At 41.2% G+C, this 22,728-nt stretch overlaps 1 protein-coding gene across 18 annotated transcripts in view; it reads left to right on the forward strand.

The window, feature by feature from the left end:
- ARPP21 (cAMP regulated phosphoprotein 21) overlaps positions 1 to 22,101 on the forward strand; it is a 200,659-nt gene extending 178,558 nt beyond the window's left edge. For all 18 annotated transcript variants that reach the window (XM_082044176.1, XM_082044185.1, XM_082044177.1 and 15 more), the window contains 2 exons: positions 19,987 to 20,138; positions 21,280 to 22,101. In XM_082044176.1, the coding sequence (XP_081900302.1) occupies positions 19,987 to 20,138; positions 21,280 to 21,537 (410 nt within the window). In that variant the 3' untranslated portion in view covers positions 21,538 to 22,101. The remainder of the gene's footprint in view (positions 1 to 19,986; positions 20,139 to 21,279) is intronic.
- Positions 22,102 to 22,728: the final 627 nt, after the last annotated feature.

A 22,728-nucleotide genomic window follows, 5' to 3' on the forward strand; every position in this document is an offset into this window, starting at 1 on the left:
GCACTGTCCAGGGACACATTATTTTCAAAGGATGCCCTCTGAAGTCCACATTGACTGTCACATCAGTCTCAGTCAATGGTAGAATGTCAGAGGGTGGAATTTAGCCCAAAGTCTCTTAAAAAAACCCACTTTTTAAATGTTTTTACAGTAGTAAAGCCTTGCTGTGGGAGGAGACTTTGTCATCACGCTTTTTCTATGCTCCTTTTCCAATGCGAGTCTGAGTCATGGGAAGAGCCTGGCTCTTACTGCAGGTTTGAACTGGTATGACCAGTTAACAAGCATGCCCAGTAACTTGATAAAGATGCCAGCGTGGCCATAGTGACCACGATATGGCCAAGTCCCCATCCCATTCTGCATATTAGCACAACTGTACCATGCCAGCACTTAGGTCACTTTATTAGCCCTGTTGAAGCCATGCAGCAGGCAAGGTGTACAGTAGGGTGGCAGCCTGTAGGTCTGCAGCCCGTGGCTTGCTTCAGTGCCTACAACCTGGAAGCAAGAGGCAGTTATTTTCCAGGTTCCATCTGAGAGGCAGCATCCAAACTGTGACCTTGTGAGCCGAACTTTGTTCCAGAGCCAATTTGTAAATGCTTTGCATGTCGACTTTAGCTGGGAAGTCCCATCCACTCTCACCATCGTGACGTTATCTTCCAAAAAGCCCATGAAAGTACAGCTTTGATGTGTTTCTCTAGGTGCTCAGATGCTGTTGCATCTGAGGTATTATCATGAAAAACACATTATCACAGTAATTCAGGGCCTTTGGGCATCTGATGTTGCCAATTGCCTTCACTTCTTGCTGGTATGTAATTTATCACTGGTGTGGCTTACCCTGCTAAAATGCGCCCTTTGTGGGCAGAGGCGAAGCTAATATACTTTCAAAGTGTGTTTGAATTGCTTCAATAAATCACTGCTGTCACTGTGAGCAGTTTTATCTCTTGCCAGAACAATATGTTATCTTCATGCTTTATAATCTTGATACTATTCTGGACTTTTATTTGTGTAAATTCTAAGGCATCACAACTTATTTCATCAAATGATTTGAGCAGTCTAGATTTTTTACTTTTTTTTTTCTTTTTAATGGCAACTTTGCCTTGGTTTGTAATGAGGACAGCACTTTTATGGAATGTGTTTTATAGGAGCAGTTATTATTTTTTACTATTAATTAGAATCATAGGCTCGGAATAATTTTGGTTGGAAGAGATCCTTAAGATCATTGAGTCCAACCATAACCTAACTCTAGCACTAAACCATGTCCCTGAGAACCTCATCTAAATGTTTTTTAAACACCTTCAGGGATGGTGACTCGACCACTTCCCTGGGCAGCCTGTTTCAATGCTTCACAACCCTTTCTGTGAAGAAATGTTTGCTAATATCCAACCTAAACCTCCCCTGGTGCAACTTGAGGCCGTTTCCTCTCATCCTATCACTTGCTACTTGGGAGAAGAGACCAACAACCTCCATGCTACAACCTCCTTTCAGGTAGTTGTAGACAGCAATAAGGTCTCCTCTCAGCCTCCTTTTCTCTTCTTTAGCTCTAAGAACACTTGCAGTTTGTTTTGAATTTGTTAATTTTCGTTCTTTTAAGCAGTTCATGCAGCTGGGGCAGCCTTGTTTTGTAGCTCATTTGCTCTCCTGCTCTGCTGTGTAGACAAGCAGCTACACAGCCATCCAGAGCCATGGAGTTTCTGCAAATAGGACAGCGGGGAGATGCAGGAGCCTCCCTGCCTTGTAGAGTTTATTTGCTATCTGTGCAGAATACTCACCACAGTAATCAATTGTGCGGATTTAAAACAAAAAACCTCCTCAAATCTGGAAAGCAGTTCCAGACAAGCCTTCTTACCTGAAACCTGCATCCAGACCCACTCTCCTGGGCAAGGACCAGCTGCGCTCACGCTGTCTGCCTGCCCTGTCCCAGGTGCGTTGGGTGGGACATCTCCCATCCACCAGCTCAGCTGCCCCACCAGGCACGTTCCTGATAACGTCACTGTAAGGTATGAACAGACACAAGTGCATCCATCATATTTTTCTTCTGCCACAGTGGTATTATAAATCTTTTTATGAGTGTGACCTGTGGCTGCTTCAGGACCTCACTGTTACTTGGAAGCTCCTTGCAACAAGAGCCTCTCCTCAGCTCTCCTTTCTCAGGGATGCTTTAAGGTGCACTGTTTCCAGGATAGTCAATAAAATGTCTCCTTTTTATGGCCATTGCTAAAGTACCAGTGAATATTTATGAACCAATTTGCCATGGCTTCTCCTATGATGGGAAAAGAAGTGCTTTTCTTTTAATTGATGCAATAGCTCATTCCAGAATGTGAGAACAAGGTCTATAAAGTAGTCAGTTTTTATAATTAGAAAATTATTTATTTGCAGCAGGTATATTTGCTAAAATGTGAAGATTGTATTCATCTGTTTTTGAGTTTGAAGAAGTTATGCTAATTGTTTAAAATTGAACAACGCCTCTACTGTAAGGAAATTTTATAGGTGTATACTGAGTTTCTTGACATAAGGAGTAGTCTAAAGGTTTGACTTACATTTGTCCTCTTTCAGTTACAGAAGTTAGTGTTTATTCTCAAGGTTTGCACTCAGAATGAGCAGTAGTTGCTGAAGAACATTTTGCAGATGTGTTTGCAGATCCTGTGATTTTCTCTTTTCAAAAATTTTAGCTACACAGACATTTTCGACAAATTGGCCAGGCACATCAGCTACCACTTCAGAAATGCATGTTGTAAATTTCACATGGAGAGACATTTTTGGCAGCTGCTTTGCAATTTGACTTTGAGCAGCCCCAGAAGAAGTATATGAAATTGGTTACAGCATCTAGACCACGTAAGCAAGAAACAAGTATTTTAGCCTAAGGTCGACTTGGATGATCATGCTGCATTAAGTTCAGTGATTGCTTGTGTAGGAATGCACATATACTGCTGGCCACATGCATAAATCATTTCATAGGATCAAAGGAGCTAAGGATGGAAAATACTTGTGTTTCTGTGAAAAAACACGAAGACACCTGCTCTTCCCACAGGAGACATCTGTCCCACCTCAGCTGAGCCTGGGGAGCTGGCAGTTGCCTTTTATCAAGTATTGCAAAGCTTTTCAGACCCTTCCAGGTTAATTTCAAAATGCCCATTCGTATTGCTTTGCTGGCAAATCTCTGATTTGCGGAGACCTGTAGTTAAGACTTGTGCTCTGGCAAGTGACTCTTGCCATGCTTTCTTCCTCTCCTTCCTGCCAGTATTGGCAGACTTCAGGCTCTGGGAATTCAGCCCTGCTCTTGCAGGTGCTGACAGGAGAAAAATAAAAGAAAAAGAAAAAGAAATCTTCTTAGGATCAAAGTAGGGTTCTTCATCCAACTGAAAATTTTGGAAAGCTCTGTGTGAAACTCTTAGCAAATGCAACACTCAAAGGTCTCTTCATATTATGTATTGGACATCAGTTGTTTATCCATTCACTTTATCAGTTGAGTATACAGCACTTGTCAGTACTGCTGGATTTAAAAAATGAAGGAGCTTATTTTACAGATGAGAAAACTAATATACAGAAAGGAGAAGTAATGCACTCAGGATGTACTATGTCCCAGGCAAGCAAAAAGCTATCAGTATTTATGATGTACGCAAGGAAAAAGTTCTGCTGCTAGCTCTCAAATCTACCTTGACCACACACCCAGGCTAATCTTCAGTACTTATACTGAGTTGAAGACTCCATGTGTTTATGGTCTTTAGTGTGCATTTTCCATAGCTCTGTATGCTTAGCTAGCATTGCTCATGACTTCAGACTTCTCAAATACCTTTGGCTGTGAGGATTGTAAACTCAGCTTTGCTGGGGTTGCAAACTAGTAATGGTGTGCTGTGTGGGAACAAATGCTCCGTAGCAGCTCTGCCCCAGTGATTTCTGAGAGCAGACATTGCCCTGGAGAGACCCACAGCAGGCAAAGCACAAATATTCAGGAGGCTTTCCTACATTTAAATTAGTGCTATGCTTCATTTTTTGCTAATGAAAGTAAATTTTGTGTCATTTATGGTTGCAGATTCCCTGAGAGGAGATAAGGGGATCAGGACTGATGGGTTTTGCAGAACAAGTCTGCATAAAACGCTTTTTCTTGGCATACCAGCCTTTTCAGGCTGTTGCACTGGTTGAGTTAACCAAAATACCTTTCTGCCTAATAACTCTGGACCAGCTACAGCGGGAGTTTTCCAGCAAATGTGCTCTGCAGTGAAAGCTGGGGATGAGCAAGGGTGAAGAGTGGTTTATTCCCATGTAGCTGAATTAAACCCTTCTCTGGCTGACCATTTTGACATCTGTTGACCAATAGACCTAATTCCACGCTTGCTTGAGTCCACAGCAAAGCTGCTGCTAGTGCGAGTGAGACTAGGTCTGGCGGGGTGATGTCTGCCTGTGTCCCAAGAACTGCTGTCAGCCTGTTGGCCAACTTGGCAGAGAGACTTGGAAATCAATGTAGATACTGAGCAGTCTCTTCTGAAGCCACCTCCATCCTCTTTCTGCCTTTTCCTTTTCTCCCGCTCTCTTTGGACCCAGATTTCTTGGGGCAGCTGTACAGAAGAGCTTGCCACTTGCTGCTGGTAGTGTCAAATCTATTCATTTCTTTCTGTGAATAAACAAGGAACTTGTGTCTCCAGGTGTCAATACTCTTGTTTTCAGAAGTGCCCCTAAACCCTTTGTGGAAGAGGCAAAAGTGAAAGTTTATATACACTGTGCATTCCCCTTTTTTCTTTTTTCTTTTTTCTTTTTTCTTTTTTCTTTTTTCTTTTTTCTTTTTTCTTTTTTCTTTTTTCTTTTTTCTTTTTTCTTTTTTCTTTTTTCTTTTTTCTTTTTTCTTTTTTCTTTTTTCTTTTTTCTTTTTTTTCTTTTTAATGTCATTCACATTATGCTGCCCACCCAATGCAAGAGCTGAAAATACATTTGCCTGTGATATGGAGATGTGTGCTTTGCAGATTTAGCTGCATGGTTTATCAAAAGAGATTGTAAAACTGTATGAGTGAGTTATTTTGCAGATTGCTTGGCCAATTCAAACAGAAAAATTCTCAAATTCCTTTGAAATGAGATTATTTCCCCCCCCACTCTTAAACCAAAAGATGAAGCAAAGGCTTTAAGTTGCCTATGGGCAATAAAACCATTTAATTTCATTTAAAATATTTTTTAAATGTAGATCAAACGAAATTTTTGAAGTGTTATAGATTATTAGTGTTTTATTTGGAATGTCAGATGGGAATGTTTTACTTTTTCAGGCAATTTTGGCTTTTACTCACTCCTTTGTAAGATTTGGCGACAGGTGAAGCTAACCAGGCTTCTGTAGCGCACTGTAGTGACTACCTCTGTAGATTTTGCTGTTCACCTCCTTCCAAGAAAAAGGTTTAGCTGGAATATACAGCCCAGTTTTAGTGCAGTAATCTGATGTATTGCTTTTGTACCTATGGCAGAACTGAAATCGGTGTTTGCATTTCTGCAGTGATACAGGATGGAGTGAATGTATAGAACTGGTTGATACAAAGCACATGTAGGTACTTTTGCCTTGTACTTCAAGGTGCAATGGCAGCAAAGGGTCTTAATGATAACAATTGCTATAGTAGCAGAAAAGGCCTAACCCAGTTTTCTTAAGAGCTCTTTTTATTTAAGAAAGATAAGAGAAGTAAATTAGGGTCTACTAGTAAACAAGAAGGGTTTATTTGCAAGATAAACATGACTGGGAGCATTCTGCCTGTGCCGTGGAAGTAAATAGTTCAGACTCATTCCTGGTTGCCATTTGGTTTATTATTTGCCAGTATTTCATGGTGCATAGCCTATGCTTAGTCTAATGTCACGTGCATATATGTTCATATATGTGCACTGGGCCGTGTTTGAGTGCAGACTCAGTCCCATCTTGCCTCACTTTCCATCTTGTGGATTAAGCAGTGGCTGGGCAAAAGGAGAGTTGAGAAATTATTTGATTTCATATATTGTAGAACTGAATTTTACTGGAACGGAGCCTCTTTTTCCTTAGGTTGATTGCTACCTTACTGGTCAAGTTTTTGCAGAAGCCTTTTAAAGGATCCTAAGAATAAATGTGAATAAATGTATTAGTATCTCTCCTATTAGAGATCACTTCCTTCAGGGGCCTGAGTTCCCTGGCCTCAGTCCAGGAGTGTACTCAAGCCTGTAAATCATTGCCCTGAAATCAAGAAATTGGCTCATATGCTTAAAAGTTAAGCAAATTCTTAAGGTCTCTGCTGTATAGGGGCCAGAGTAATCACTGTGTTGCAGGTGAGTGCTCCTAATACGGTGTAAAGCTGGTTAAAGTTGATTGCTAACCCCAGTAGTCTTTGAATCACGTTCTGCATGGGTGCACTTGGAAAATATGAGATTTTTGCAGTTGGACCCATATGGGCAGACATATGTTCCATCAAAGTCCTGTTGGCTTCAGTATCATCCTTGCGTATGTTTGCATCTATCTGGGTGATGTAGCCCATAACTTGCTGTGGCCTTATGTTATAGGTAAATAAACAAGCACAAGTCCTTTTCCTCAGTGATTTGATATGTTAACCTATAGATGTATGCAGAAGCAGTGGGGAGGAAGAGTGCCGCCTTTGCTGCAGATGGTATTTACAGTTGGTGTTGCGTTTATGAAAACTCTGCTTGAGGCTGAGCCACAAAACAAAGCCCAGCTTGCGAGGATGAAAATCATAGATCATTAGTAAGAATTTAGGCTGCCAGCAGAAATTTACCCTATTCTGCCCTCAGTAAAATGCAGCACAGTTTGGTGAGCCATGCATCACCAGCACACCAGAGTCTTCCTCCAGTACATAGGATGTGGGCAGGAGCCTGTACCTGAAGCTGCGTGGAAGCAAAGAGTGCAGCAGAAGCAGCGAGCGCATGTGGACCATCATCTCCTGACCATGCTGGTGAGCAGCAACCTGCCAGAGCACTCCCTGCATGGCATGGGGCTCTAAGTACTACTGCTCTCTGAGGCAGTGCACAGAGATTTTGGTGTATTTTCAAGAAAAGTTTTGTGCAATTCTGCTGGTTTTCTCTGGGAAGGTTATTTATGCTGGGTGCTTATTCTTCTGTCTCCAGCTGTCTGGTCTTTGTCAAGAATATGCTAGCTTCAGTGCAGGGACCACAGGTATTCCTTGAAGTTTGCATGGTAGCTGGTGTGATGGAGGTTCACCCTGGGCTTGTGCTTGGATATTTCAGCAATACCAGGAGCTAAGTTATAGATAAATGCATGACGGATCAACAGTGTGTTTGCTCAGAACTTCTGTTATTTATTTAGGGGCAAACCAGAAAATCAAACTAGTGTAATATGGAGATGAACCTGCTGAAATTCAGTGAATCTGTGGGGTCACAGCTTGTGTGGAAGATCTGATCGTGCTGGTTTTGTATTTGTTCTTTTTTAGAATCACACTTAATTTCACTTGTGTGACTGTCTGTCCTGTTGCACACAGTTCTTATGGATTGACTAAAAAAAACCAATGAATATTGCAAATGATTGTTATGCTATGGTCAGGAACAGTTTTATATAACAGAATGCAGACACAGAAACGTGTGTGTATATATAGGAAATATTGCACAGCGTTCTGTTTGTGTAATGAGCTACACTGACCATATGTGCTTCCAACCTGCTCTATACGCAAAGGCTGCATCCATCTCCTGCTTTGCTTTGCATTCAGCACAGAGCAGTTGTGTGCAGTCAATTCATGTAGCACAGCTGATGATCGGTAACTTAGACACTTATTATTATCTTCCTATATCTTGAGTGCTGCCACTCATGACTGCAGGTACTTTTGGCTGGAAGTAACAGCTGTAATTTCAGTCTGGTGCCCTTGGAAAGGCCAGGCTCATTATGCTCAGTGGGGAAAGTGATCGTATTGCCACCTGACTCCGGTGAAGACATCATTCGGATGCAATCAGAGAAAGAAAAATCTCTCTAGTGGACTATCTTGGGTTGGTGTTACTTGACTGTTTCATTATTCTTACAAACTCTCCTGGGCCTCCTTGTGTTGGACCACTGCATCACGCAATCTGGAGCTGTTACTTGTCCTGCACATGGTTAGAGCACAGTGGTTGCAATGAACGGGCCACTATTTAACTTTTTAGCTCTCCATTTTAGCTGATATTTGTTTCCACTGATATGGATACGGGTTTGTGCATGTGTATGCATACGAAGAGTTAATGCCAATTTTTTTTTTTTTTTTTTAATAAGGGTTTGAGTTTACACCAAGTGTAAGTCTGTACCAGCTTCAATATTGATATTCCTGCCCTGAACTACAAGAAGTTACCATTTTTGCATGAAAAACAGTCCCATGAGACAAAGAATACATTTGTAACAAAGGTTAAATTTTGCAATTCTGCAAGTACGGTTTTCTGGGTAGCAAGGTAAGAGCAGTTTGTTCTTGCAGTCTTCAGCTAAAGTCATAGTTTTGTTTTTGTTATTTTTTTCTGAAAACAATATTAATAAAACAGTTAATCATCAAATCATTTTGGTTGGAAGAGACCCTCAGGATCATTGAGTCCAACCATAACCTAACCTAACTCTAGCACTAAACCATCTCCATAACAACCTCGTCTAAATGCCTTTTAAACACCAGGGATGGCGACTCCACCACTTCCCTGGGCAGCCTGTTCCAATGCCTGACAACCCTTTCTGTGAAGATTTTTTTCCCAACATCCAATCTGAACCTCCCCTGGCACAACTCGAGGCCATTTTTTCCTGCCTTATCACTTGCTACTTGGGAGAAGAGACCAACACCCTCCATGCTACAACCTCTTTTCAGGTAGTTCTAGACAGTGATAAGGTCTCCCCTCAGCCTCCTTTTCTCCAGGCTAAACAGCCCCAGTTGCCTTAGCTGCTCCTCATCAGGCTTTTGCTCCAGACCCCTCACCAGCTTCATCACCCTTCTCTGAACTCTCTAATACCTCAATGTCCTTCTTCTAATGAGGGGCCCAAAACTGAACACGGTATTCAAGGTGGGGCCTCACCAGTGCTGAGTACAGTGGCACAATCACTTCTCTAGCCCTGCTGGCCACACTACTCCTGATACAAGCCAGGATGCTGTTGGCCTTTTTAGCCACCTGGGCACACTGCTGGCTCATGTTCAGCCAGCTGGCAATCAACACCTCCAGATCCTTTTCTGCCAGGCAACTTTCCAGCCGCTCTTCTTTGTATGCTTTATTTCTTCACAGTTCATTGTAAATCTTAGCTTTAAAGAAAATTCAGATTGTCTGCAAGACTGTATGGATACTTTGTCTCTGAATTCAGCCAAATCCTGCACATGGTTGTGTAGTCATTCCAGATTAAGACCTTCTATAATATTTTGCTGGTAAGGGCATCTTTCTAGATGCCACTTTTCGATGTGAGACAACACCTACAGCATGCCGACACTAATGAGTGTCACGGTCAACATTAATGAGTTTTTACTTTGGTGTTTCAGTTGTGTATTAGCTATCAAAAAATCCCATGAAGAGGAATTGTAGCAGACTACAGCAGTATAAGAGTCTATGGCCTTAGTAAGGGCTATGACTAGATTTGCATCTGTCTTTAAGCAGTAAAGCGCTTAAGAGCAACCCCATAATTCTCCAGAGTGACCTATTGGCCTGCCCATGGATCTGCATTAACTCTTGTTAACGTCAGTAGGATTGGTGGGCAGGGTCCAAGAGCAGAAGGATTATACTGGGCTTTTTCCTAGTGCTATTTGGGACCTCCCTGATGCCACCAGAACTGCATACCCGCATGCAATGCTTGCCTTCAGTGGCTTAGCTCCATGGGCATGAGAAGACTTCACTCCTCTCAGAATAATGTTTTCCAGGTCCCGCAGTGACCTCAGCTGGCTTTGGGCAGCTACACTGCTTCAGTGTAAACCCTGTCTCATCGTGCTGCCCAGAGGGAAATGCTTTCCAAAGCCCATCTCCCCAAAGCTGTCAAGCTTGTTCACATGGCTCCATGAATTAATTTAGTTCAAAAGCGTAAAATACTTTCTTCCTCTCTATAGATCACCTGTGTCATTTGCTAGCTTAGTGACTTCTTTTTTTTCCTCTTTTTTTTTTTTTTTTTCATCTCCAATAAGATTCAGAAGCCTCAGATTACCAAAACAGCTGCACATGCTTTGTCTGGGTTAATGCATTTAAGTCAGGCTCCAGAGTCTGGTTAAGTGCCAAGATCCTGGATCAGCTGCTTTACTGGAATTATGCTGCTGTAATGGAGCCCTGCATTATTCTGTTGCAATTATTTTGGCTTGCAGCTGGCTGTTCTCCCTATATTTTTACTGAAGTGAGATAAAAGGATTTTGTCTTAAAAACAGAATTTTCCTTTCTGAATCTTACAGAAGCTTTGAGTTACATACCGTGTCTGTAAGGGGTGCCCCTCCATTTATCTTCAGATTTATCTTCAAGGAGAAGAGCAAATAATTTTTGTCATAGTTTTTGAAGAACAGGAACAGTGCTAAATGGTCTCAAAACATAAAAGTGCATTGAAAAGAGGCTAAAATAAGTGATTAAAGTGGCGTATAATAACATGGTTTTGGGTTCTCAGCAAGAACAGGTTTATTTTCAGCATCAGGCTGCTTACTAGTAGCAAGTTGTTCTTGAAGCTGTTCCTATAATTTGGAAATCTTTTGTGTAGAGGAGTAAAATAATAAGTCCAGATTTCAAACCAAAGAAAAACATTTCCTGAGCCTTGAATCTCCTATATTCGTATCGATCGAAGCTCTTTTTAATGCCTGTTTATATACATTTCTTGTCAAATAACAGCTCTCTCAGGTTCTCCAGTTGATAGCGAAAAGTAAACTGAATGCAATCGTTTATCTTTGAACTGTTCAACTGTGCCCTTCTTCATGTTCCTGTTAATAATGCCAGGTCTCCCAGGAGCACTCTCACGCAATTTTATCACATAAGCTTTTTGTTTGACCTTACCTGCTGTTCCCCTGGAACAGAGGGGGCGAAAAAAAGCCAAAATGCCAGCCTGCCTTAATTAAAATTTTAGTCTCAGAAGGTGTTACAGTATGTGATTTCATTAGGTATTTAATGAAAATATTTAATCATACTTCTTATTTGTCTGGGCCTTTTTACTTGCTAGTGAGGTCACCAAGTTTTAAAACAACTCTTTTAAAGTATGGAAAAGTAACTGAGGGATGGGCATGCATCTTTAAATGATTCATAAATTCATTGTATCCATGATTTTGCACGTTTGCCCTAAAGGTATTGGTTGGATGATGAAGTATAATGCTCTAAATAACAGTTCAGTGCTCTTTGTGAAAACATTCTCCCACCCGCTCTCCATGGGACAGCGAACACGCATATAAATGTTTTTTAAAAGATAATGCTATTCCTTGTTTCTAGCAGTTGGCACTTGGCATCATAGAAAAAGGGTAAAAGAAAATGTAATGGATATTTCTTTGACATGTGAGAAGCTCTAAATCTCACATGTGATATGCAGCATTACTTTCATCATTTCTCATTGGCATAATCTAAACAGCCACAACAGGATCCTTTCTGCCATCCAGGTGAGGCCATTTGTTTTATGCAGTGACTATTTTTGAGGAAAAGGCTGTGCACCAAACACTCCCTCTTAGCTTTTGCAAAGATGTACCTTATTCTGGTTGATATAGGGCAAGCAGAGTTACGAAAATAGATTAGCAAGGCCCTGATCTGGCACATCTTTTGAATTGGGAGAGTTTGCGTTGCTAGGGGAGTTGTTTTATTCCCCTATTTTTTTTTCTCAATTTGTTAGCAGCCAAGAAGTGCCCTCCATGCTTCAGATGCTCTGCGCTTTGGGTTTCTTCCAGCCCCTGGGGTTGCAAAACAAGTAAAACCGGGATTTCATATAGCTTTTTGAGGAAGAATAAATGAAGAGGACAATGAGGGGCAGTTCAGCTAGATAAGATAGATCCTGCTCCAGCAGTTGGATAGAACTAGCCAGATGGGGGGTTTCAGAGCTGTTATCCATTAAAAAAATCTCTTGTGTGTCAGGTTATTTTCATCAGGAGTTTTTACTAAATCCATCAAATAGATTGCTCTGAAATAATGAAAAATTGCAGCAATCTTGCAAATTTTTTATTTTTTCCTCTTATGAAGCTGGATGAAGATACTTTTGCACTATTGATTTTCTGGGATTTGTAACTCTGTAAACCAGAGAGAGAAAGAAGGGTAGAGAAGACAGACAAGCTGTCTTCCAACCAGGATTTTTCTTCGTTCCCTTGTGATAATCTTACTGGCTCATATCTCTGATGCATATACATCTTGCTGTGTTCCTTAATGCAGCTGAATGTAGCTCTCTGTGAGTCTGCCAACAAATGTGGCTGCTGATCTGTGACAAGGTTCAGGAAGCATGAATGTGCTCTTAGCAAAGCCACAGCCAATTTAGGGGCCAGGGAGCTACGATTCTGGCAGCAATTATGTGTCAAGCCTCTAAGTTCAAAATCCTACAGTTTTATAACCCCAGTTTTGCAGAGAATTATTCAAGTCACTATCATTGTAATCAATTTAGGAATATATTTACTGTGTTATGTGTTTTCAGTGAATTTAGCTGGAGTGCCCTTAGCTAAAAATTGTTTTGATCCCTGCACAACTTGAAAGAATCGATGTCATTAGTTTTAGATTTTGAAAACAAAACTAGCATAATACCCCATGCTTTCCCCTGCAAGCAGTGCTGCTGGAGTGGGATGTGCTTTTACATGAAATGAAAGAAGCCAGACTGTAAGTAACTTACATTAAAAGGCTTCCCATGTTTCTGAGGGTCTGTGGAGCCTGTGGAGTGCCATGGGGAAAGGGGTCTGTGTGCTGTTGTATTTTTTGGCACATGTGCTGTTTTATGTGTGTTACAAGCCACGTCAGACCTCCACGTTATCTGTTGCTTCTTAAGACTTCTTTATTTCAGACATAGGTATTCTTGTTTTTTTCCCTTGTATGTGTGTGAAAACTAAGAAAAATAATTGCATGGTCTTACATTTTGAGGGGAAAGAGATGGATTTTTAGCATCAAGCTATTGTGTATTTGCCCTTCTAGGTCATACAGTATCCAGTTCACACTCATAAACTTTCTGTGATGTTTTCAAGTGAAACACAAAGCACGAATATCTCACTAGATCAAGACATTTTTATGTGTCACAGTAGGACACATAGGAGTGGATGGATCAACTGCAGCAGATTTGGTTTGCAGCCTGCCATGGATTTTAGATCCAAGCTTAAAGTACAAAATTTTTAAAAAGCGGTTTGGATTCCAGCTGCACGAGATGCAGTTTAAATCTTCAAACTCACACAGAAAATGACACACCAGTGGGGAAACATTCATTAGTGTGTCTTCTGTGGGAGCCTTTCAAACTGCAGACACTTCGGGGTGAGGCTAAAGTAAAAATCAGCTTAAATTTGTATCTTAATTTTATGTTTTCCATGAGACTTTTAGTCCATTGTTTGTGGTGAAACTGGCCACATAATGACCAACTACATAATGAGAAAAAAAACATTCCTCAGCAGCCACCCAAATGTAACATGTAACACATGGACGTGAGAAGCCAAGTCTGAACACAACACTTTGGGGCAGTGCTCCTCTAGAGTGAGCAGTATATTTGGAGATTTTGTCGCTGGTGATAATGATGTTCATGTAGGAGGTGAAACATCTGGTTGCAATCCGGTACTTGAGTATCTCACGCGAGGTGAGGAGCGTTGGCAGGAGGGACTCATGGACCCCTGTAGCAGGGAGGGCTTTGTTCTGGCTGCTAGAAACCCTTTGCCTCCAATTCCTGCTCTTAGTTGTGCTGGGGGGGATTTCAGTATGTGCCTGCCACAGCTTGGCCAACTGTCCTAAATGCAAGGTTCCCCAACCTGGCTTCCTTTCCTCGTATTTTACAGATAACATCAAAAGGTTCTTTGTGTCAAGACACACTGTTAGATCTTGCCAAACTGCTTGCTGCAGTTTTTTTTCTTCCTTCCAGTTTTGCAAGTACTTTGAGATGGATCAGTTCAGAGCTTTTGGCAAATGAGTTGCCAAAAATTTTACCCAACTTACCGATGTGTGCATGGCTGAACTGCAGTTCTACAAGAACGTTGTTTTCTTTTCTGATTAGTAACTAACTTATCGTGGGCATTGTAAGTTTCTATGATTATAGAGTAAAAGCTTCGTCCAACCACTTTAATACTTCACCCATAAATTATTTTTAAAAGTAAAGGAAAACATAGTCTAGCAAAACTATGGGAATAGATACTGATCATAATTTTCAGCCTAGAAAACCTATTGAGCACTACTCCAGCCAGGGCAAAGTAAGCTAAAATAGGCCAGAAATAGCCTATAGTATATCCACCGTACACAGGTGAACTCTTTGCTTGTGGAACGAACTGGGTGGCATTGTCAGTATGTGGTCAAAGGGAGGAAAGACTGGAAAAAGCTTCCTGTATCACATAAGATTAGTATTTTTCCTTGGAAGACAGCAAATGTGTTAAGAGATAACTGGGTGACATTTTCATAAGTATTTCAAGTCTGAACATGTGATTTAATGTTCTGAATAATACCGGACACAGAGCACAGTCTAATCTTATCTTTATTCCCAGAACGTCTTATTGAACTGATGAATATCTTCTAGCAAGCTGTCCATCCTCATTTAAAAGGTTTTGGGTGATAGCAAATGTGCTTCCTCTCTGGGTAGATTGCCCCCTTGCTAATTATAGAGTCAGTTGAAACCTTGAATTTTATTTCTAATCTGAACAGTTCTAGGTTTAGCCTCCAACCACATAGTTTTATTATACTGTTTTCTATTCTGTTCAAGAACTATCTATCAGCAGATACCTCTTCATCTTTTGAATAAATTGAACGGAGTTCAGCTCATTAGGTCTCCCAGGATGAGGTGCACTTTCTGACCTCAGATCATTTTTGTAGCTCTCTTCTCAGCCCTGATTGGTTTCGGGGAGTCTTCTGCAAATGTGAGCCCCTGCAGCGAGCACAGCACTCGGGACTGTGTGCAGAATCTGCTATTACGCTGTTTCCAGCACACCACAGTGTATTCCCTGGTGTCCGCACCCAGAGGTGATGCTTGCTCCCCTTGACTTTTTCCTGGGAGCTCAAATTCAGTCTTTTCCCCGGTGCTTCTGGTGGCAGCAGAGGCTGAGTTGGTCTGTACTGGGGCCATAGGGCACCAGATCTGTGCACCCAGCCCAGTTAGCCCTGCTGAGGTTTCCCATTTGAATTTCTTTTGGGCTTTGCTTGCCTGAGCCACCGCAGTGTGTTGCCAAGGTTCCTGCGTTTTGGGTTTGCTGGTGGTGACAGCTCAGCTTCTCCCAGCACTACTGTGAGTGAAGCGGGAAGGGAGCAGATGGGCTCTCCAATCACTTCACATCAAAACCACTGTGAATTTATGCATTTTTATTGGATGGGCTTAAATGCAACGACACTGTTCAAGTGGTGAGAATACAATAAGAGTGCATTAAGATTTTCAGCTCAGGGACTCATGCCAGACTGCCACGCTTGTCAGGCAAAGTGCTCATTACTTTTTACCCAAGGTGCTGATACACACATTACAAAGCTATCTTGCTAATATATGCTTCTAATCTAAAATGAGCAATGAAACAGTGCCTCCAAACATGGATGTGCTGTTCATGAAGGATGTATGCTGAGGCCAGTAAAGCACCAAATATTCTTTAATTACAGCTCCGGGTGATGTTACTGGCAGAGATGTAAGACCACTGCGTTTTATCTTTTGAGATCTGTCGCCTCATCAAGAAATTAAAACATTTGTGGGTCTTTCATGCAGTCTTTCTCCCCCTGGGATGTTTAAGTTAGCTCACTGTCAGCATGGTGATGCAGGCTATAAAGGTTCAGAGAATTACCTTGATGGTATGACGGCCTCTTCCATTTCAACTGCAATCCAAGGCTCATTTTTCCTCTGAGGCATTCGTTGAAATTCTGCGCACGATTTGTTCCTCTGGTTGTTTAACAATGTCTCTCATGTTTGCCCTGATTTAAAAAATCCTCCTTTGTAGCAGAGATAACATAGAGCAGGATGATATAATTGCAGTAAAGAGGCCCTGGAGCTCGCAGTAATAGGATGGTTCATCTGATGTGTGCTGCCATTAGAAAATAACCCACGTATGTATGTTCTCAGGGGACAGTAAAGAGGCTTTTAAGGATTACACTTTATGTAGTATGAAAGCTAATGAGCAAAAGAGCAAGTATGGAGGAGACTATGGTTGCGGAAAGCATTCCTGTTCTCACTCGTTTCCTGACACCTGTTTAGCTCCAAAACATCCATCTCTGCCCAGCAATGCATGGCTTTTTGTGCACTGCAGTCAATTCCCAAGCCTTTTGAGAACACTGGATTATTTTAATTTCACTGAAAAAAAAATAGCATGTCAAAAGCATGGCAGAGCTGAGTTCAAGGGTTGATAACTGATGTGTGTGTACAAAATAAATAGTTTTGGGAGAATAACCATCTCTGATAGTCTGTGCCCTCATGGGGAAAAAAAAGAAAAAGGTTTGCTGGAATGATATAGTTTCATGAATGTTGCTGAAAGGCTGATATATTAAGACTATCAGTTATGCAGAGCCTCACTTCTCCCATCTCCGTTCTTTTTCTGGCCAGTACAAAACATGTGAAGACATCAACACGCAGTAAACACCAAAGGACCCATCTCAAATACTCCATGGTATGCAGAGTCAGAGTTGCAAAGTTTGGGCTGTGGAGATAGAAAATTCAGAGCAGCTGATTTCTCATATTAACAACCTCTTGTTCAAATGGATTGCCATGTGGAGTGCACATTTCTTCCTCTTGCTTTTGTGCTGGAGAGAAGGCATCTAGCAGAACAGGCTTGGGCTTCTTTGTTTTTTTCACAGCATTTTCCTCTTGGTTACGTAGCTTGTTGTAGATAAATAAATTAATTCACCTTTTCATAGTCTATACCCTCTCTGCACTATTGTAGTACATTTTTGTACCTTGTCGGGTTTTTATGTTCGAAGGAATGGGTGAACTTATATCTTTCTTCATGCAGTCAACATAGTAAAGGATCAGACATAGCTCTCAGGTAAAGGGAAGTGGCTTCACTCAGGTTGCAGAGCTTCAGAGGTGAAGCTGGATTTTGACCACCTGCTCTACTGGGGTTCTGCAGCAAGGTCTGACATCCATAACTTTGCATTCCAAAGGGTACTAATAATAATTAAAAAGAAGTCCAAGAATATTAAGTGAGGAAGAGATGACAGCCAGCATCTTTGCAAGGATACGAGCAGGCCAGTAACCTTCTTAAACATCCTCATTTCCACCCACAAGTGAAGGGTCGATGATGTGACTTAATTTCTCTTAACGGCAAAAAACACTCGGGAGACGGGATGAGATTCTTACATCAATACCTCTTTGCTCCCTCCTAACCACACTGGGACTGTGTTAGAGTGAATGTGAAGTATTTTTTTCTGTTTGTATTGAGGCCCCTCTGTGTGCACAGAGCATTGTAAAGGGCTCACAGAGGAAGCAGCAAAGTCTGGTCTTCTCCAAACACCCAAGGGTGTGAGCAGGACTCTGTAGTGGGGACACGGGTGTGAGGAGTGCACATGCCCTATGGGCAGAAGAAATTGCTAAAGTCCTTGAAGAGTAATAAGATCCTTAAAATAATAATAAATCTAGTGGACCTCAGCTCTTAACTTGTCCTCTTTTTGTATTCCTGCACATAAAGCGTGGAGCGGCTGAGCTGTGTACTAAGCGGTGTTTGTCTGTTAATACAGAGGAGGATTTCAGGCCAGAGGTCATGCCCCCATGTGATGATGCCTACATGTCCAAGCATAAGGATAGATACTTAGTCATTTCCCTAACTTTTTGTTTCAGTTTGGTACTTGTGGCTGTATTGGGCAATAAATTTGTTGTATTTGGTGAATATGGAACACAAAGCTGAGGTGAAGAGACAGCCGTATGTTCAAATGTACAGCAGAGTACTAGCAGTAGTCTGACTAAAGTAAAAGTAATGCAATCATATTTGCTAGAGATAACAGAAGAGCTTCTCCCTTCCTGGCCCGGGTGTGTGTCTGTCTGTCGGTAGACCAGCGGTCACCACCCTGTGTCACTGCATCAGGGTCCACCTTTTTGAGCCCAGATCTGATGTCTGATTGCACTCCCCAACTTCGTGTCACTTGGTTCCTTGCCCACCATCAATCTGTCATTCATTGCAACATCTGGAACTTACTTTGACAACTGCAAGTGACATGAGATGAATTGTCTGATGCTGCTTCTGCTGTCAGTTGGCTCCTCTCTCTTGAAACTTCCAGTCTTGCAAATACCAGAATAGTAGTGCTAAATTTTTTGTTTCTTCCCCTTCCCCCACCCCCATGACTGGTATACAGGAACTGGAGAGGACTTGCAATTTTATTATTGCTATATAAGCCTTCTGTAAACTCAGTTACAGCACTTCTGCTGTTGGTAATTTTGTGACTGAAAAATACACTGACACTGTGTTTGTGCATAGAAAAAGAGCAAATTTGAATGTGTAATAATCTGGTGCATTTGGGAGATGTTTGATGCTATATTCCAGCTGAATTAATCACTCATGGAACTCTTTTTTTTTTTGTTTTGCTCAATTGACTAGAGACATTAATCTCCTATCTGTGGAAAGGCATCTTTGATGCCAAAAAATCGATCAGAGATACTTGGCATTTCTCTGGCATCAGAAAATATTTTGAAGGAAAGCTATCAGTTGACAATGGACAGAGACATTGGTTACTTTATTTTTCTTACATAATGAAGAAATACCTAGGTGATGATTTCCAATTCGTGAAGTATATTGAAGCATGTACTGTATTCATGAATATAAATTGAGCAGACGTGACACACATTTTTCATTTAAAAATAACACAGTGTTGCTGCTTCTGATAATTCTTCTTTGCCTGAAGTATGCTTATTCTGAGAACATCACTGCAGAGTTAATAGTTCACTGCATAACTGCATGTTAAAAAAATACAAGTGCAAAAGGACATGGAATGTCTTAAGGAGAAATTATTTATATATTTATTATAACTCTGGCTGGCTGCCTTTTTCAAGGACAAGATCTTCCTGCATCTTCATTTCCTTTCCCACTTTTCCTGCAGAATCCTTCATCTCTAAATAGTAGCATCACCCAGCCAGCCAACTTCCATCTGATGAGGCTCATTCTCAGCTTGGATCACGTTGCTGCCAAGCAGTGCACCACACTGCTCACACTTCACTTCCCATCCACGCTTCTGCCTCTTTAGCAGCTTTTTTGCCCTCCAGATCATCCAGACTTTGCCCATTTCTCAATCAGTCCTAGAGGAGCCATCCCAGCAGAAAGCCTGCAATGTTTCGTTGACTTTGAACACAGAGCCAATCGCAGGTTGAAACAAAAGCACCAGCTTCTTATCCCTGTGCAGTCATTTGTGTGTTCAGCAGCGTTTGCACCGAGCAACGGGAAGGGCCAGACACTCACTAATTTATTATTTTCCCCTTTTGCCAAATATGCAACCAGTAGGGTGGAATATGACATCTAATATGCTTTAATCATATAAAAAGCCTTGCAAGGAGGGGCCAGTGTGTATATAGATGTTCTCTTTGATTAAATAAAGCCTTCTCTGTTTACATTGTCTTAGGGAGCTGCATTACATGAAAGATAAGAGGGTAAGAAAAGAAATATGACCTGAAAGAAAACTACTAGATTAGACTATGAAGACCAAATCCTGGTGTTGTTGAAGCCCTGGGAGTTTTGCCTCTGGGGAAGCAGCCAGGAACCAGTAACACCCGGTGTCTGCTCGGGGCTTTACAATCCAACAACGCAACCAGGCACCCCTGAAGGTGGTCTGTGGGGTTGAAAAGCATGAGGATGTTCACTCACGTTAGACTGCTCTCAACTCACACCATTCATTTATTCCCCTTCAATTTCTACTTCTAGTAATGCTTGTCTAAAAGTAGAGCAACTTATTGACAAATGCAGTGAGAAATGATGGGATCATTTGCTCTTCCATAGAACAAGTTTAATTTAGCCCCTGCGATTGACAGGTTACTTGAAGATGGCTTTCTTCTTCCAGGTTACCAGCCTGTCCTGCCAAACCAGCAGCAGGGGTTCCAGGGTCTCATGGGAATGCAGCAGCCACCCCAAAGCCAGAACCTGATGAATAATCAACAGGGAAATCAGGTGCAAGGCATGATGGTGCAGTATCCAGCCATGTCGTCTTATCAGGTACTTGGAAGCTGTAGAGAAAGACTGATTTTCTTGGGGAGTGCTTAGCTGAATTAAGTTTTCCTGTCACAGAATGGTCTTTTATTACTTCATTAGGATGGTGTGTGGCAGGAGGCCTCCTGATAAATACACTTCTAAGTCAAATTGGTTTATTTGCTTCCTGTTCTTAGTACTCCCAAATTTCATTCTGAATTGGAAATAATTTAAATGAACTATTTATTACAGCTTACAGTGCAGGTAAAATGTCACAAAGGATGAAGTAATTATACTTCTTCCTGTGAAGAAAATGAATTTAAAAGAATAAAAGCCAGAACATTGTTTATTTCTTTTGCCAGTGCGATATTGTTTCCTGTAATGAAGCTGAAGGCTTTGCCTGATCCAGTTAAAAATTACTCATCTGTGGAGACTCCTGCCAAGTATCTCACCATGTCTTCTCTAACAAGCTGTAGCAGATAGATTTTTTTTTTTGTTTAGTGGATTTTGGGGAGAGGGAAGTGGCTTGATTTTTACCAAGCCCGTAAGTTACCCAGACATATTTCCCCAACTTTATACCTGAATTCTGTGAGATATGCTAAGGGCCTGGGAGAGCCTACAAGGTGGCCTGTCCTTATGTTTCCTGCTGGTCCTTCTGAAAAGTTAAGAAACCAAGTGATACTTAATTCATATTAATAGATTGCACTGATTGAGCAGCCATTCATCTTTTCCCTTGACTTCCCTGAAAACACTGCAGCAACCCAGATGGAAATGGGGGAATTGCTTGTGGGTAAAATTTTCCCCTTACATCTTCAGAATTACTGTACTGAAAATGTGCTTTAAAGGTTAATAATCAGGTTAAAGGTTTAGACCTTTTAGGTATGCCAGGGTTGATTCTTCTGTTTGCACTTATCCCAGAAATTCATACTCAGCTAGATCATGACAGAGCCACCTACCAGAACCAGGAGCTGAGGGATTTCTCTCTAACCCTATTCTAGCAATGAAAATCCTCAGGGATGAGAACAGTTCTGAGCAGGAGAAAATGATATGTTTTGGCAGAACATGTTGATTACTCAAATTCAGCTAGAAGGAAGATTCAAGACCTACTGTAATTTCTTTTACTAATTACTGGGATTTTTTTCCTGTGTCTTTCTGTATTCCTATCTAGGTGCCAATGACCCAGGGTTCTCAAGGATTGCCGCAACAATCGTATCAACAACCAATCATGCTACCTAATCAATCAGGTCAAGGAACACTTACAGCCACTGGAATGCCTGTCTACTGTAATGTCATACCTCCTGCCCCACAGAACAACCTACGGTTGATTGCCCCACACTGCCCCTCCAATAACGTTCCAGTTATTTCTGCCAGCTGCAGGACAAACTGTGCGAGCATTAACAATGCAGGGTGGCAGGTCAAATACTGACACTGTGGCTTAGCGTGGATATACGAGGATAGCGGTGCATTATTTGACAAATAACTCATGGCCTTCAAATGAAGAGGAACACAACAGGATAATCAGTTGAGGACATAAGTACTGACTGCTCAAGTGATTTGCTGCTGGAAAAATCTGTAAAAAAAAAAAAAGAATAAAATAAATTTTGAAAAAAATGTTTGCTGGTTAATGGTGCATATTTTTGTCATGTCTGCTAGGTATGCCTTTATAGCTTAGCTAGTGACATGAATTCATTGAGGTAAGATTTTTTCCTACCACTGAACACCACTGTGTAGATTGTAATATCCCTGATTCGGATTAGTTTTGTACTTTGTGTTGAGTTTGTGAAGCTAAAAGTATTTAAAAATATAATAAAATCACATTGTACCAAAGCTGTAATGGAAATTAAAAAAATGAAAACAACAACAAAAAATAATTACTGAATGGAAGGAATAATTTATATACACTATAGAGTTTTTTTATGGATATATACTGTATTGTAGTGCTTAATCACAATAAAGCTATTTGACCTCATGGAGAAAGGTCATGTTTCTACCACCTGCTTGGTCTCTTCTCTGTTTCTGAGTGAACATCCCTTTGTTTCTGCATTGTCTTGTTTCAGGTGAAGCTAAGGGAGGAATGATGCTTGATGGGTTTATGGGAGTCTGAAGAGAAGGCAAACATACCTGTGTCTTAGCACACACTACTGTAACAGCTGAGGCCACTTAAAAAGAGTAGTGTAGCCACCCCGAAAGCATTCAATGAATGACGTGCCAGATCATCTTAAACTGAGTTTGTGCTTTTCCAGTGCCTAGGACCAGTAATGTCACAAATGCAGTTCGCCACAGCTACAAGCCTCTACTAACTTACACCTGTTCTAGAGGCCAACCAAGAGCTGAGTATAAGATGACATAGATATCCTGTGATATCCTGTCAACTGACTAGAAGATCAGTTGCTACTGATGTAGCACCCACAGTACCCATCAATTTTCTGCTCTACCCAGTTATTGCTTCTACAGCGATAAAGGTGTTTTGCAACAAAAAGATGACAACTCAAGAATTTGGTCCATCATGTTTAAATAGTGGGAATAAACAATATGTTGGGGTTTTGGCTTTTTAAAATATGCAGCACAGTGGTTTGCCAGAAATTTTTAGAACCCTTTTTTGAATATCTGTGGTGTT

Source organism: Streptopelia decaocto (genome assembly GCF_964273445.1).
Source record: "Streptopelia decaocto genome assembly, chromosome: 2".
NCBI classification, from domain to species: Eukaryota; Metazoa; Chordata; class Aves; order Columbiformes; family Columbidae; genus Streptopelia; species Streptopelia decaocto.